This window comes from Sinocyclocheilus rhinocerous, unplaced genomic scaffold (genome assembly GCF_001515625.1).
Source record: "Sinocyclocheilus rhinocerous isolate Xijiao unplaced genomic scaffold, SAMN03320098_v1.1 scaffold299, whole genome shotgun sequence".
Lineage (NCBI taxonomy): Eukaryota > Metazoa > Chordata > Actinopteri > Cypriniformes > Cyprinidae > Sinocyclocheilus > Sinocyclocheilus rhinocerous.
The window spans coordinates 1,077,878-1,091,093 of record NW_015652998.1 but is presented as its reverse complement, the minus strand read 5'-3'; the positions used below and the strand labels follow the sequence as shown (position 1 = coordinate 1,091,093).

At 36.8% G+C, this 13,216-nt stretch overlaps 1 protein-coding gene across 1 annotated transcript in view; it reads left to right on the top strand.

Moving 5' to 3' along the window:
- The window catches only part of LOC107715253 (connector enhancer of kinase suppressor of ras 2-like), a 33,567-nt gene that overhangs the window by 13,783 nt on the left and 6,568 nt on the right, over positions 1–13,216 (top strand). The window contains exons 3-14 of the mRNA XM_016521337.1: positions 1,077–1,279; positions 3,912–4,017; positions 6,265–6,306; positions 6,939–7,058; positions 7,620–7,679; positions 7,833–7,901; positions 8,811–8,957; positions 9,834–9,967; positions 11,085–11,275; positions 11,758–11,847; positions 12,444–12,649; positions 12,749–12,800. Coding sequence (XP_016376823.1) covers positions 1,077–1,279; positions 3,912–4,017; positions 6,265–6,306; positions 6,939–7,058; positions 7,620–7,679; positions 7,833–7,901; positions 8,811–8,957; positions 9,834–9,967; positions 11,085–11,275; positions 11,758–11,847; positions 12,444–12,649; positions 12,749–12,800 — 1,420 coding nt within the window. The remainder of the gene's footprint in view (positions 1–1,076; positions 1,280–3,911; positions 4,018–6,264; positions 6,307–6,938; positions 7,059–7,619; positions 7,680–7,832; positions 7,902–8,810; positions 8,958–9,833; positions 9,968–11,084; positions 11,276–11,757; positions 11,848–12,443; positions 12,650–12,748; positions 12,801–13,216) is intronic.

Below are 13,216 nucleotides of genomic sequence, written 5' to 3'. Positions count from 1 at the left end.
CCTCGGGGGGCTAGAGTGAGCAGAGGCCGGGGGATAAAGTGAGGAACGGCCGGAGGGCTAGAGTGAACAGAGGCGGCGGGCTTGAGCACGGCGCGGCCGGCGGATTCGACGAAATAGACTTTTGTCTTTGCAACTTTACAGATCTTCTTTATGCACCAAGAGCTTGTAACACTCAAAAGAGGAAGGAAAAATTGAAATCGCATCATATGACCCCTTTAATAAGTTGTTTCTTGAGCAGCAAATCAGCATATTAGTATGATTTCTGAAGGATCGTGTGACTGGAGTTACAATGCTGAAAATTCAGCTTTGCCAGCACAATAAATTACAGTTTAAAATATATTACAAAAGTATTAATTCACAATATTACTGTTTTTAATGTATTTTGATCAATAAATGCAACCTTAATGAGCATAAAGGACTTATTTTAAAAACATTTTAAAAATCTTATACCAACCCAAACCTTTTGAACAGCATATATATATATATATATATATACTGTATATTCATATATATTTTTATAGCAAGGTATTTAGTAAATTTCATTTGGACTACGACATTGTGTTAACATAGCGTGAGTTGTGTGCCTCTAAATGACCCTTTTCTCCTTCTCCATTTTCTTTCCTCCATTATTTAAAACCACTCAAGCTACTTTTTTCCCAGTGAACTTGTGGCTCTGTCACAGAGTGCTTCTGACCTTCCCTTTACCCTAACTTCCTAACTTGCTAACCCAATCCCTTTCATTGTCTCCCTCCGTTTCATTTACATTTACATGTATATTTAATCGTTCAGCAGATGCTTTTATCCAAAGCGACTTACAAATGTGGAACATCACAAGCAATTTGTCACAGAAGACAGGAGCCAAAAATATATGCAGTACCACATTGCAGAGTTTCAAGAGCACGCTACAGTATTACAGAAGCTGGAGCAGAAGTGAAAATTCTATAAAGTAGAGAAAAGAGAGATTTATTTATGGGAAATGGCTTTTTTTATTGTCATAGTTTAGCCATGCTTACAAAAAGTTGTCTTTAGCTGTTTCTTGGAGATTGTGATGGTCTCACTTTCTCTTTCTTATTCAGAACTATGGACTAGAAACAGAGAACCTGAAGACTCTGACCCATAAGCTGAACGCGTCAGCCAAGAACCTGCAGAACTTCATAACGGGCCGGCGGAGGGGCGGTCACTATGACGGCAGAGCCACCCGAAAACTTCCTAATGACTTTCTGACCTCTGTAGTGGACCTCATCGCTGCCGCCAAGAGCCTGCTGGCTTGGTTGGATAGGTTAGTCCTGCAAAGAGACACAAACACAGCCCACAACAAACACAGATATATCTACAGACACATTTTCAAATTAATTAAACTGTGCAGCTGCATATATAGTGGCCCTAAAAGTATTTGAACACCAGTACTTTAATGATTAATTATTGTTTTAATTATTATTGTTTAATTATTGTTAATTAAAACTAAAACTATTTAAAGTAGTTTTTGTTAATTGAAAATGAAATATAAACATGAGATGAAAAACGTATACAAAAATTCGAAATGTTGCATTGGCAACTAACTGAAAAAAATGTTGAAATGCTAAAATTACTTAAACTGATATAAATAGAAAATTAATTAGAAATATTTAATAAACAACTAATAAAAATGATAAAAGCCTTAACACAATTACTTAAACTACAAAAAATTAAAACTAAAAATATAAAAATTCAAGCTAATAATAAAAGCTTTAGCCACACTTAATTTATGGATGTTTTTTGCATTATTTCACAAAATACTAAATATCAAAATGGTATTTAAAGAAAGATAGCACAAGCACATATTTTTGCAAATAAAAAATACTTTATTGATGATAAAACAACACATTATTCACACATTCATTTTTATTTGATGTTTTAAATTCATAAATTCACAGCGTCCAAAAGTGTCTCTTAGGGCTCCTGTATTTAGCAAACACAAAGTTCAATCAAAGCAGCCTTAGTGATCCCGTTCCTTTATCTACCATGCGTACGGTCACATGACCCCTTATCTTATCTAAAAGGATCCATTGTTTCGAACTCATCAGTGAGGTCATGCGAGAGGCCACAGATGACACGATCACGCCGATTTCCTTATGTAACACCCATGAGCAATCAGCTGACAAACAAAAGATGAGTAAAGCGCTTACGTAAGTCTCTTCTGTTTCGGAGGAGCTGGCCCTGAAAGCAGCCAGCGTGCCTGCTAAGCGCTTCTGTTTATCTCTCAAGTGTGTGCGCGAGGTCGCATTTTGTGGGTTTGCGTTAATTCCTTCATCAGCTGATGCTTTAGCTGGCCATGCCTCCTCATTAGTGCAGTACGCCAAGTCTACTGTGTAACCGCACACTCATAATTCCAGAGTGCAATTAATCTGCTGCTGTATCTCCCTAGAATATTCCTGGCCTCTGGGTCTCCCTCATTTATTCTCACCAGACACGATGACAGCAAGAGTGCAGTCCTGGGTGATCAACTTTCGTTTGTTACAATCTTATTATAAGTGTAAGATAACAACCCTGGAGTCAGATATGTGCGCTCAGTGCACTCATTAAAGGGGTCATATGATACTGCTAAAAAGAACATTATTTTGTGTATTTGGTGTAATGAAATGTGTTTATGCAGTTTAAAGTTCAAAAAACAGAGCCATTTTAGGTAGGCGTGGTTAACTCTTAACTTTTATAAAGAATATCTCTTTGGTTTTGAGACTTTAGTGTTTGCAACTTTACAGATCTTCTTTATGCACCAAGAGCTTGTAACACTCCAAAGAGAAAGGAAAAATTGAAATCGCATCATATGACCCCTTTAAGATAAACGATGCCCATGTGCTTTCTTCTGTAGAGAAGATTTCTGTGATACTGTTTGCAACATCTAGTCGACTAGTTGATTAGTTATTTTGCTAGTCGATGTTTTGGGTCAGTCACACTAGTTATCTGATATGGTTAATTTGGATTGTTCACATACAAGTTTCATGTGAACCAATATAGAACAAATTAAGTTGACTGAAACTATAAGCAGGAGATGGGTGTTTTGCACCATTTATGATAATGTGTCATGAAACACATCGAAAGAAAACACGCACACTTGTACAGTGCATGCACACTTGTTTTCTATTTTAATATATTTTCAAAAAATTAATTCCCGTGGTGGCAAAGCTGAATTATTAGCATCATTACTCCAGTCTTCAGTGTTACATGATCCTTCAGAAATCATTCTAATATGCTGATTTGGTGCTCAAGAAACATTTCAATCAGTGTTGAAAACAGTTGCCATGATACATTTTGTCAGGATTCTTCACAAAAACAGCATTTATTTTAAATAGAATTCTTTGCTGTAATTTTTGATTAATTTATTGTGCTGAATAAAAGTATGATTTCATTCATGCAAAAAAAATAAAGAAATACTAAATAAAAAAATTACTGGCCCCCAAACTTTTGGACAGAAGTGTAAATACATTACTAATATAGGAAATAATAGAAAATAAAATGTTGATGAAAGATGAAAATTCAGTGCTCTATCAGTTATTATGGCCACAAAAGGGAGCAGCACGGTTTAAATTAAAGACTCTGATGGTGATAGAAAGACAGTGATCTTTGCAGTCTGTATGATGTAGCACGTGAGCAGAGCTTCCTTCTGCCGCCCGAGCCTCTGTGAATTAGTGCACTGGAGTGAGAAATCCACTCTCTCCTCTCGCTTTCAGCTCTGTCTGTCTCTCTCTGTTTTTGTTCATCTTCATCTCCCTCCCTCTCCACATCCTTCTTGGGTCACCTCCTTTAAGCTCTCATTCATCATCATGAATATCCTGCATTGCCTGAATTAGACACATTTGGCAGTGCAGCGAGACAAAGGAAGGTTAGACACAAAATGTGGTAGTGATTAGAAGTGGTCTAATGGTTAATGGCAGGTGTTACTTCTTCATCAGGTCTCCGTTCGCTGCCGTGGCAGACTACTCCATGACCAGGAATAATGTGATTCAGCTGTGTCTGGAGTTGACCACAATAGTTCAACAGGTATGGACTCAAACACTCAGATTATTACATAACACTATGTGTTTGTAAAAACACACTGTGTTTTTAAGAAATATTTCACACCAGAATTAATTTTTTTGTTTTCTTTCTTCCGTCTCGTTTTGCTTTCAATTAAGTTTCTGTTAAATGAAAGTGGATAGTGATTTTTTTTACTGTCAAGCTTTAAAAAAAAAAATCCAAAGCACCGTAAAAGTATAATGAAAGTAGTCCGTACACTCTAAAAAATGCTGGGTTAAATACAACCCAGTGCTGGGTACAATAGGGACAAACCCAGCAATTGGGTTGTTTTGACCCAGCGATTGGGTTAAATGTTTAACCCAACCTTCTGGGTAGTAACCCGCCCGCTGGGTCAAAACAACCCAATTGCTGGGTTTGTCCTTATTTTACCCAGCACTGGGTTGTATTTAACCCAGCATTTTTTAGAGTGTAACAGATGGAAAACTTTAGAGAAAAGAAATAATACAAATTAAAAATGTATGTATATATATAATAAAAATGTCTACTGTTTAGGTAATTATACACACAAACAAATATGTGTGTGGATAGATAGATAGATAGATAGATAGATAGATACATCAAATACCTATACCTAGATATTATTTACCTATCTTCTTACTGTTTAAAACTATAGCTTATAGCTTGCTGAAGGTTGTTGGGCATGATATTTATTGTGGCAATCAGAACAACATGAAGGCAAGTAAATTACAGAATTTTCCCTTTAAGTCTATTTTCTTCATTTCACCTACACCAGTGTCATGCCATATTTTAGCACTCTAGGACTGAAATGTCTTTTTTGAGAATGCTTGGAAAGCAGGGTAAAGTTTCTAGGGCAGAAGGTTCTTTAAAAGGAGGCCATGGGTGTTTTTTCTCCTTCTCAATTTTCTGTCCTGTATTGAAATAGTGCTGCTCTGGTATGGGCCATTGAGGGCGAGGACAGACTCTCCCAGGTGGGAGAAAAGCGATGTGTCCCAGAACATATGAAATACAGAAATATGAAGGCTTGTAGAATTTGCTCTTAATGATACTTGCTGTGAAATGAGTCTGTGTGTGTAAAAATGCCACAGCTTGCAAGTCTCATGTTGTATCGTCTTCACTCTGAAGGGCCTTTCACACATTCAAACTTTACATAAAGTTATTCTCTCTTAATTAAACACTAATGTATTCGCTCAAGCTTTATTTACTCTCTTTTGAATCAGCCTGTGATGTGTTGGTTGCGTGCTAAAGGAGATTCCCAATATGTTTAATATTAATCATGTGTGCGGCCAGTCGAGCTCCCCGAGCTCCTTCAGCCACAGGCTGGAAATCTACTGTTAAGCATAGTGATGGAGAGTGGAGGAAATGAGCAAATGAGAGGAGGAAGAGGAAAAGTGTTGCACCAGGTTCAGTGTGGGAGGATGACTCATCTCCTCCTCAGCTGTCTGCTCAAGACAGAGAACGCTGCCTTTGACTATTTCAGATAGGTGCAAGACACGGTGCCAACAACAACAAAAACAATTTTCCCTGTGTCCTACAAGCAAGGCTCAGCTTGCCAACTGAGATATCCCAAAACTGTGCTTACCCATTAGAGCAGAAATTATATAATGAGCTAGTATAACATAACTGGGAAGCATTTTATAACTTTTGTTGATATGCCATAGCAAATATTATGTAATAGTCCTGATGATTCAAATTTGAATATATATTAATCAAAGTTTCATGACATGAATGAACATTAACTATAAAGCATTATTTAATCATTTAGTATTAAATAACATTACAGGAAAAAATAATTAGTATCTTTCTTGCTTTCCAGTAAAAATATCTACAAAACAACTAAATTGCACCAGGAGGCTTGTTTTTAGAGAATATATGTTGACTTAAGTTTTTTTTTCTTGTAAGCATAAAGTGAATATAATTTAATGATTTTATGCTTAAAACAAAAACTTTTTGCAATGGAGTAATAAAGATTAACAATCCATAGTAAATATATTCTTAATTTTAAATACTATATATAATATGTACTATTAAAATATTTAAAAATATACAATTATTATTATATAAATTATTCTTAGTTTAAAGTAAGTTTAGATTTTTTTTACTGGAAAACTAAATTAAAACACTGATTAAGAACAATTTTTTGTTTGTGTTATAAATGAAATATATTATGAATTTAACTTCATATCTATAATGTAATTAAAATGGTATTAAAATGTAATTGTTAAAACAACATTTTCTCTTCTTGTGTTTTAGGACGGCACAGTGTATGAGACAGAAAATAAGATACTGCATGTGGTAAGAGTGACATTTATATTTTCACACAACCTCTTTATTCATTTACATAAAACTCCTTATCTAGCTCCTCTGTTCAAAAATAGAAATATGTGTCAAAGTGAGAAAAAGAGAGCAAGAGTGTGTGTGTTTGTGTGAGGTGAGTGAGAGAGAAATATTCACATTTGATTCAGGATTCTAGCCCATGCTGCAGTGTCAGTCAGGGTACAGCTGGCTCTCCGCTATAAATACCAGGACAGGCCACATTTCGTGTCAGAGTGACAGCGAGAGAGAGAGAGAGAGAGTTTCCTTTTGCAACAGCAGGAACACCTTCACTGGTTAGTCACCAGCAGCAGATTGAGGGAGAATTGTGATTGGACGGATCAATTCAAAGAAGACAGCAAGATCATAGAAATTTATGCTTATGAGACCATCCTGGTCACATGATTACATCATAATATGGTGCATCCTGGCGACACTCGGTCTCAACGCAGATGGTGTTTACGAAGCATCGCGGTGAACATGCAACAAAATCATCAGCATATTGAAGCCCATTAGCAGCTTCAGCTAGGAGACGTTTTCTGTGCCTCTCTTGGTCAAGATATCTAACATTCTTAAACTTCTTTATTCTCACTTTTCTTTCTCTCTGTCCTCAGTGTAAGACACTGTCAGGCGTGTGTGACCACATCATTTCCCTCTCTTCGGACCCCATGGTGTCCCAGGCTGCCCATCTGGAAGTGGTGCAGCTGGACAACATAAGGTCCACAGAGGGACTGGTGGGTATCAGGATGCCTAGATTTCTCATCTCTCCTCCTTATGCACAAACTTCAGGAGATTTCAAGCAAGGATGTGTTAAAGGAGTTCCCATATATTTGTCTACAAAACATCAAAACGACTTTAAGATGGTGAAAAATATATTATTAAGACTAATTTGCTGCATTTATTCAGTAATTAATTAAATGTATTAATTATTCAAAATTGAACTTCTTTTTACTTCCTAAAGACTGATATAGTTAGATAGATAGATAGATAGATAGATAGATAGATAGATGGTATTCTGGTAGTTGTGTTTGAATGAGCTTCGGGCAGTAACATTTGGACAATTACATATAGACACACTTGACACTGTCAGTATCTGCTCAATAAAGCCTGAATAGAGATAAAAATAAATATTCACACACCCTCCCTCTCTCCCCCTATATCTCTTCTTTATGAGGCTGTGTGTCAGAGAGGATTTGTGCTTGCATGTCATGTCAGCAAGCTTCTTTCAGTGTTTTCCCAGAATGTGTCCGATATTTTCAGGCAATGGCTCTAAAGTGTCTTTCTCCTTGCCCTAGGGCATGTACATCAAATCAACCTATGATGGCCTACATGTCATCACGGGCACTACAGAGGGAGTGAGTGGTCATTTTCAATCTTTCAGTACAATCTCAATATGACATGCATGGACAGTTCAGCTGAAGAAAGAACATTGGTAGTACATGTAATTATAAAAACAATTGTGTTTTCTCATGTGGAATCCAATGGCTTTCTTTCTCTCCCTCTCTCAGTCGCTAGCTGACCGCTGTAAGAAAATCCATGCTGGTGATGAGGTCATACAGGTCAATCATCAGACAGTGGTGAGTGTATCTATCGCACACAATAATTTTACCCTATAACTGATAACATGGCCAGATCATTCCTGGTCAATGAGGGACTGACTTGAAATTTATATGATATGAAATATACATGAAATTGAAGTTGTCTGATGGTGTGCTGTTATTTTCCCAACAAAAATGATGTCACTACCTGGAGGATGATTGTTGTTAGTTTAAGTGATATTCACAAAAGACTGAATGTATGTAAATTTTTAATAAATTTAGTTTTTCATATTGGAAGTACACTACCATTTAAAAGTTTGTAGTTTTTTTTTAAAAAATAAATTCATACTTTTTTTTCAGCAACAACATATTTAATTGATCAAAAGTGACAGTGAGACTTTTACATTGTTACAAAAAATATGTTTTTCAAATAGTTATTTTGATCTTTCTATTCTTCCGAGAATCCTGAAAAAAATAGCACAGTTTCCACAAAAAGCAGCACAACTGTTCAACATTAATAATAATATGTTACATGAACACCAAATCAGCATATTAGAATGATTTCTGAAGCATCATGTGACACTGAAGATTGGAGTAATGGTTGCAAAAATTCAGCTTTGCTAGCACAGGAATAAATTATATTTTAAAATATATTCAAATAGACAGAATTTATTTTACATTATTTTCATATTTCACAATATTACTATTTTTACTGTTGAGCATAAGAGACTTCTTATTAAAAAATCTCACTGACCCCAAACTTTTGAATGGTAAAGTGTATAGTTTTCCATCTCGTTTAATGATTTAACCAATATATTAAGACGTGCAGTATATGGTGGGGACATGAAGAATGACCCCGTTAACAAGATGACATAATGCTGGTATGTTTTGAATTCTTTTCTGACTGTGTTGTGTTATGAGGTGAACACGTGTGTTTGACTTGCGTAGGTGGGCTGGCAGCTGAAGAACCTAGTAAACTCTTTACGTAGCAATCCTGCAGGTGTGACCCTCACGCTAAAGAAACGACCTCAAAGCACTCTCACGTCAGCCCCAGCCTTACTCAAGAACATGAGATGGAAGCCCCTCGCCCTGCAGGTACTGATGGGATGTGTGCAGTACGAGGATTAAGTGGTGTGTGGGCATTGATGATATGGCGTGGCGTAGTCCCCCAATCTGTGCCTGTTCTTTTTTTAGCAGCTATATTGCATGGCAAAACTTCGCTCCACTCTTCCCCCACCCACCAACCTCCCTTTTTTCTCTTTCATCTTTTTACCTCTAATCTGGTGCTTATCCCTCCTTCCTCAATCTCCTCTGCTGCTCCACTGAAGCGCCGGCACATCAGGAAGCTTTACTGTGGCCCTTAGAGGAAAACGTGGAATGTCATTTTAGACGCTTGACTGTGCAGTATATAAATTGCACATATTTATTTCTTCTTTGCCGTTTCGATTGCACAGCTGACAGCGAACAAGACACACTGATTGTCATGACAACAGCAAAGCTGAAGACACTGAGAAGGCATTTTATTTACACAAAACCAAAGCCGTGTTTTGTGTTTTGAATACATAAAAGCAAGAGGACACAGAATCAGCATGACTGAACACCTAAATGAGATAGATGCTGTTTCTTTTCGCATTTCTTCTTCCACAGACACACAAGGGTCAGATATTCCACCACTGGGATGAGTGCTTCATTTCTAGGGAAATTACTATATATTATTATTGTTGATATTTGTTGATAATATTTGTCATGTACCTTATGTATTTCATATATCCGCGTGAAATGGAGAGGACATTTGTACACTTTTTATGTGTTTCTTTACCTGCTATGAAATTATGAATAATGAAAGCACTCTTTACTGACAAGTTAAAAAGTAAACTTGAAAATGGCCTGCATCAAAACGCAAAAGCGTATTTGAACAACTTTCCTAAGGGATGTTAGAAATGCTAAAGCTAACTGTACCACTGTTTTTAGCCCATCATTCCTCCCAGCCCCAGCAGTAGCATGGCCACACCATCCAGCACTCTCAGTACCCCATCCAGACGGGACAGCTGCACTCTACAGGACCTCTTCATCCCCCCTCCCCCAGATGAGCTATACACACCCAGGTGCAGTATTACAACACAAACTAGTACACAGATGCACACTGTATATATATATGTATGAAAACCCCCTCAACATGCACTTTTTGAGAACAGTACAAAAGTTTAGGGTCAGTAAGACTTTTTTTTAAAAGAAGTATCTGATGCTCACCGAGTTTGCATTTATTTGATCAAAAAAGTTAAATAGTAATATTGTGAAATATTATCATTTAAAATAACTGTTTTCTTGTCACGTAACCGTGTCGATGAACACACACAAAGACAAAGATGAAGATAAGCAGTCTTTAATAAATCCACATATAGGTAAATCCAAGCAAGAGAAGGCAGGAGACACACATAACATTGACGATACCCGACAAACTCAAACTGAACAGACAGGAACTTAAATATACAGACCACACTAGGATAATTAACAAGACACACCTGAACATAATGAAGAACTCAAATCAGAAACCATGACAACTAACTAGACAGAGAAAATGATACAAACAAAGTCCAAACAATGTGATGTTGTGACATTTCTATTTGAATATATTTTAAAATGTAATTTATTCCTGTGTTGGCAACGCTGAATTTTCAGCAGCCATTACTCCAGTCTTCAGTGTCATTGATCCTTCAGAAATCATTTTAATATGCTGATTTGTGCTCAATAAATATTTCTTATTATTGTCAGTGTTAAAAGCAGCTGTACCCCTTAATATTTTTGTGGAAGCCGAGATACATTTGTTTTCAAGATTCTTTGATGAATAGAAGTTCAAATTAACAGTATTTAATTAAAGTAGAATTTTGTTAAATATTTTAAATTATTTTATTGTCAATTTTGATCAGTTTATTTCATCCTTGCTAAATAAAATTAGAAATTTATTTAAGAAAATCTTACTGACCCCAGACTTCTTCAAGCGAAATATATCAAGCCATAAAGAGCAAAATATCATGAGACCATTTGGAGATGGATCTTTTTGGTTCAACCAATAAGCAACAAGAAACCTTAGCAACTGTATTGTAACACTGTGGTGGTGATTTTTGCACCGGAAATCATTTATCTTTTGGAACGGTCAAAATCTAGTTCGCATTTAAGATCTGTGGAGCAAAAGATTATAAAACATTTCACTTACCATTGCAGAGACGACATAGGAAATCTGACCAGCAACTGCCAGCAGGCCGCTGAAGGTTCTGATTCGCCCAATTCCTTCATGGATCAGGAGTGCCGGAGGCGATTCCCCCTGTTAGATGAGGATGCGGTCTTGTACTGTTACGAGTATGATCAGAATCAGGGCCCTCCACCCGTACGCAGGGACAGCACTCCTACATATGGTACATGCTTTCTTCTAATGGTATAATGGTTTGGTCTTTGCAGGCTGTTTTTATCTGCAACTCAGAATATACTGTATATAATTACGTACATTACATTAAAATGGCGTTTTTGTCTCGTCGCTCCGGCCTGACAGGGCATCACAGTATGGTAAGGGGCGTAACATTTCCGTCACACGCTTGAGGTATTCAGCCAATCACAACGCACTGGATAGCTGGCCAATCAGAGCACACCTCGCTTTTCAGACCGATGAGCTTTGTAAAAATCGACGTGTTTCAGAAAGGCGGGGCATAGAGGAGAAACAATAATTCATTTCAAGTTAATTTTTTACACGAAATACACAAAATAATGTTCTTTTTAGCAACATAATATGACCCCTTTAACAATTAAGTTATACTTAATCTTCTACTCCTGGCCCAATATGTGTATTGTGCTGTAATGTATTATTTGATTTTGTTTCGATTTCTCTGTGCTTGTGTACTAGGACGGCTGAGGCCTATTTCCATGCCCGTAGAATATAACTGGGTTGGAGACTATGAAGATCCCGCCAAGCTGAAGAAAGAGATCAGAAGAGGTGTGTGTGTTTGTATGTGGGTGGATGAGCATTGAGGAGGATGTTGTTTTGATATCTTTTCCTTAGGTTATACTGAAGCAGTGATTTCATCACTGATTTCATCCCTGACCTCCCCATTGGCACATTTTAAAATCTTTGGCCATTGTGCTCAGATTGTCCCTGTCTCCCCTACATTTACCTCATTTGCTCTGGGATCTGTCTGCCAGTATCTCGCTGGCTCTTTGAGATTTTGGGATTTTTTTGGTTTTGCATTGCCATGGTAACTCCAACATAAAGGTCTTGCCAAGATGCTGGCTTCTCATTGGTTGAGGCCAGGCTCTGTTGCTGAAGGAGTGGGAGCAGAGAGAATACTTTCTTTAGTCACGCTGGCAGAATTTATATCAAATTTGTACATGTGCAACACAGCATCTTTCAGCCGTATTCTTTAATCATGAGACCTCTGAATAATTTGATTTCAACTCTAACCATTACATTATTTAAAAGGCATAATCAAAACTGCTTTATTAAATTTTAAAAACAGACAGTGCATTGAAAATGTGCTTTGTCCCATTTTATAATCAGCATGTAGTTTCATAATCCCACACGTTTATTAACAGAAAACTCCCTGCTGCGATATGTATGTGAGGACAAGGCAGGGACAGAGGAGTACCACACTGGACGTCGCAGTAGTCGGCGTAGTAGAAGGAAAAGTGAGAAAGGTGGTAGCCCCGCCCACTACGCCCTAGTCCCCACCCTGCAGATTGACATGCTGCAGCAGGACTCACTGGCCACACCCACATCTGAAACCTCATCTGTCTATCTTGTGAGTGTGCTGAAGACAACTTAATGTATATATATCATTTAAGATTAAGGGACGCAGCATGAAATTATTTAAATATTGTATTTATTTACTATCTTTCAGACATTTGATCGATCGTCCATGCTTTCCCGGTCTAAGAAAGTGAAGTTAAGAGGTAAGATGCCAAATGTTGAATTCTGCTAGCTCTGAAACTCTCTGTAGACAAAGAAATCTTTCTGGTAAACATTTCAGATCTGGATCTTTGTGTGGCATGTAGTTATTACATTAAAATGCTTGACACATTGCAAAAATAATTTTATTTAAAAAAAAAGTATTTTTTTCCAGGAAAATAATTTAATCATTCTTCAAATAAGACATTTGTATACAGTAGGTTTTGATTTTTTGGGGTAGGAAAAATAAACAATTCAAGATGTATTTTTTTATATTTTAAATAATAATTAGTAAATTATTACAATTATATATATACAGTGGGTACGGAAAGTATTCAGACCCCCTTAAATTTTTCACTCTTTGTTATATTGCAGCCATTTGCTAAAATCATTTAAGTTAATTTTTTTTCCTCATTAATGT